Genomic DNA, 2,984 nt, shown 5'->3' with positions numbered 1-2,984 from the left:
CCACTGCTGCGAACATTTGGCGCAATGTCGTGTACGAAGCTCAAGACGCGTTGGTCGGCGAGTGATCCGAAGCGCAAGACATCGTCGCGATAGGATGGTGCATTGGGATCCAACTCAAGACCATCGTGGAGGAACAGCTTCATGAAGCCAACGACCAACTTCGCCTCGGATTTTCTTCTTGCAGTCTGCGCCAACCTGCCACATGGGGGGGGTCTCGAGCATACTACTCGAACCACAAGTCTGCCAAGGACGTGGCGGCTGCCTTGTGGCGTTTCGATGGGACAGTGGCTTCGGTTTCGTGCGATGGCATGGCGATGGGAGGTGTTGGAGCGTCAGCAATACCGACGTAGGCTTCAACGGCAGCGACACGTAGGCCAAGTGCCTTGTTGATAGCAACTAGTTCGTGGATCACGGCTTGTTGCTGCGCAATGGTGACGTTCGCACGGGCGCCTAGCCCTTGGTGCCGTGTTTCGACCACGGCTTCGTGCGGGCGCTCAATGGATGCTACCCACGCCAAGAGATTTCCAACGGTGAAATCAGCGGTGTTTGCCGCTTGTGCAAGCCTCGCTACAGCAGGAGCGTGGGGACACGTCTGCATCAAGAACGGTAAGTGCCACAACAACCTCGTCATCAATATGTCTAGCACCGCCGGCTTGATCAACAAGTTGGGGTTTGCCAGCCCACCCAGTTTTGGAAGGCAACGGCTTGGACACGAGCGACAGCAAAGTGGCATGCCGGATCGAGGGGTGAAAGGTCAGGTACGACAACATTGCCGGTGGGAGTCCAGCCGCTCAACATCTTTGCAATCTTCCCGTCTTCGGCTGATGTGTTAAAAATATACGCGAAAGCCTTGTTTGTCGATGATACGTTCCACGCACCACGATCAAAGATCCATTGCGCACTCAAGCCGCTGTGACCATTGGCGTGATGGGCACCTCCGCGTTGAAAACTGTGTGACGTCAGTTCGTGCGTTAGCCCCGATGGTACGGCAATCCTCTTTATCCGTCGATTCACGTAGGAATGAACACCCGGATCGGCTGCGACATTCGCCGCTTGTGGCGCGTCTTCAGTTCACGACGTCAACACCACCAAAGGATTAAGCAGTGATGTTCTAGGTCCGATGGTGATCGCTTCGGCTGTGATAACTTGAAGAAGGTGTGACAACATGGCGACTGACGGGATAGCTTAAGTAGGGCTAATGCGATGGATAACAGCGGACACGTGTACAGGTTTTGGTCAGGATAGAGCGGAAGCCGCTTCTCCTCGAACGTCTTCATGCGCACGAAAGCAATCGTGACTACAGACCCCGAAGACATTGCAAGCTGTTGACGTTGGATAAGGCAAAGGCCTGAAGCACGGTCAAAGCAATGCCACAGCACAAATAGTATAGCAGCATCTTGATAATCCTTTGAACTGTGAGCGTTGTGTTACAGCCACTGAACAAGCACACACAAGGCTTGCTTCGTGCAAGCCTCGGCTTTCTTCACAACGCCACCATGCTCACGCTTCAAACAATTACGCTCAAGCGTGCGCGCCATCTTTTGCAGTCGTTCTTCGAGTGACACGCGTAGTGATGGATTTTTCTCCTGCAGCCAGTTCTTGTCCTGTCTGTAGTACTGTATTACTGTAGACTTTGTCAACTTACGGCCGCGACTGCCTTCGTTAAAGGCAAGGTGGATACCATACTTGTCCATTGCTGCCTCGAACACCGATGCCGTCGCATCCTGGGCAATGCGAGTCAATAGATACTCGAACGGGACGTTTTCGGAGGCCACCCACCGTTTAAACGCATTGAGTGAGTTGATGCGAGCCCTGGCAGTTGGCTATAATGAAATCATACAAATACTAAGTGAGATCGGAATATTGATCATATTCATCGGTAGAAATCTTTACAATCGAAAGTAAATTGGAGAGAATTTGCCCGTACTACAACGAGATGGACGCTCTGGAGAGACAAAACTTCAGTCCATCATATATTTTGGAGATTACACCATTTTGCGTTTAATTTTAACTTTTTTTCAAAATATTTCTACCAATCTCCGATATATTTCACCGAATCGCCAATATAATTCACCCAACCTCCATTAACCCGGACGTGTGGGGAGAGTCCAATACTTTAATCAAGTGTATTCTTAAGTATACTTGACTTTGCCAACCTGCGATTAGCAGGTTGGCAGAACAAATAATAAAATGAAAAATGCCAAAAGTCATTGTATTTGCTTCAACAAGTGAAGGATTCTGCGATTCGCAGGGTGGCACCAGCCAATCAGAAAAAGACGAATATTTCTTTTCCCGCAGAGAACTATAAAAATTTGTCAACGTCTGTAATGGAACAGATGGATGGTTCAGCCAATGAAAACAGTTATGTATTTCCTTAAGCAGTATGTAGAGTGCAACAGTCTCCCTTCTCGCTGATTGGCTCAAAGTTTGAATTTTAAATTTTGTGCAAGGAAGTTCTCTCACTTTCGAATTTGCCAGCAACCGATCAAGTGGTTCCGATCTGCCGCTTTGCGCCGTTGACGCCAAGGTATATGATGTGTGCAGTGTGTGTGATGTCTTATATATTCTACAGGTCCTTGTGAGCAGCCGCCGTCCCGACTCCTCCGCCGCCCAACTCCCCCGACGCGCGACTTCCCCGCCGTCCCGACCTCTGCCATCGCCGACTCCGTGTGCATTCGCGACCCATTGTTTGAAGTCGGCCGGAGGCTTTGCCCAAATCTTTGCCGCGATCCCGTTACCGCCGGCGCCGTCCCGACCTCTGCCGTCGCCGACTCCGTGTGCATTCGCGACCCATTGTTTGAAGTCGGCCGGAGGCTTTGCCCAAATCTTTGCCGCGATCCCGTTACCGCCGGCGATGTCCCGACCTCTGCCGTCGCCGACTCCATGTGCATTCGCGACCCATTGTTTGAAGTCAGCCGGAGGCTATGCCCAAATCTTTGACGATGCAGCCGTTGTGATCACGCAATCAAGTTGAAGGAGCGATG

At 51.1% G+C, this 2,984-nt stretch overlaps 1 protein-coding gene across 1 annotated transcript; it reads right to left on the bottom strand.

The window, feature by feature from the left end:
• Nucleotides 1-1,427: 1,427 nt before the first annotated feature.
• H257_10314 (hypothetical protein) lies at nucleotides 1,428-2,885 on the bottom strand (the record flags this gene model as incomplete). Its single annotated transcript, XM_009836809.1, has 2 exons — nucleotides 1,428-1,823; nucleotides 2,571-2,885. 2 exons carry the CDS (start codon nucleotides 2,883-2,885, stop codon nucleotides 1,428-1,430), a joined length of 711 nt encoding a protein of 236 aa, XP_009835111.1.
• Nucleotides 2,886-2,984: the final 99 nt, after the last annotated feature.

The sequence above is a fragment of the Aphanomyces astaci genome, assembly GCF_000520075.1.
Source record: "Aphanomyces astaci strain APO3 unplaced genomic scaffold supercont1.27, whole genome shotgun sequence".
Taxonomy (NCBI): domain Eukaryota; phylum Oomycota; class Saprolegniomycetes; order Saprolegniales; family Verrucalvaceae; genus Aphanomyces; species Aphanomyces astaci.
Note: the sequence above shows the minus strand (reverse complement) of the source record. Positions and strands in the feature narration are given on the sequence as shown.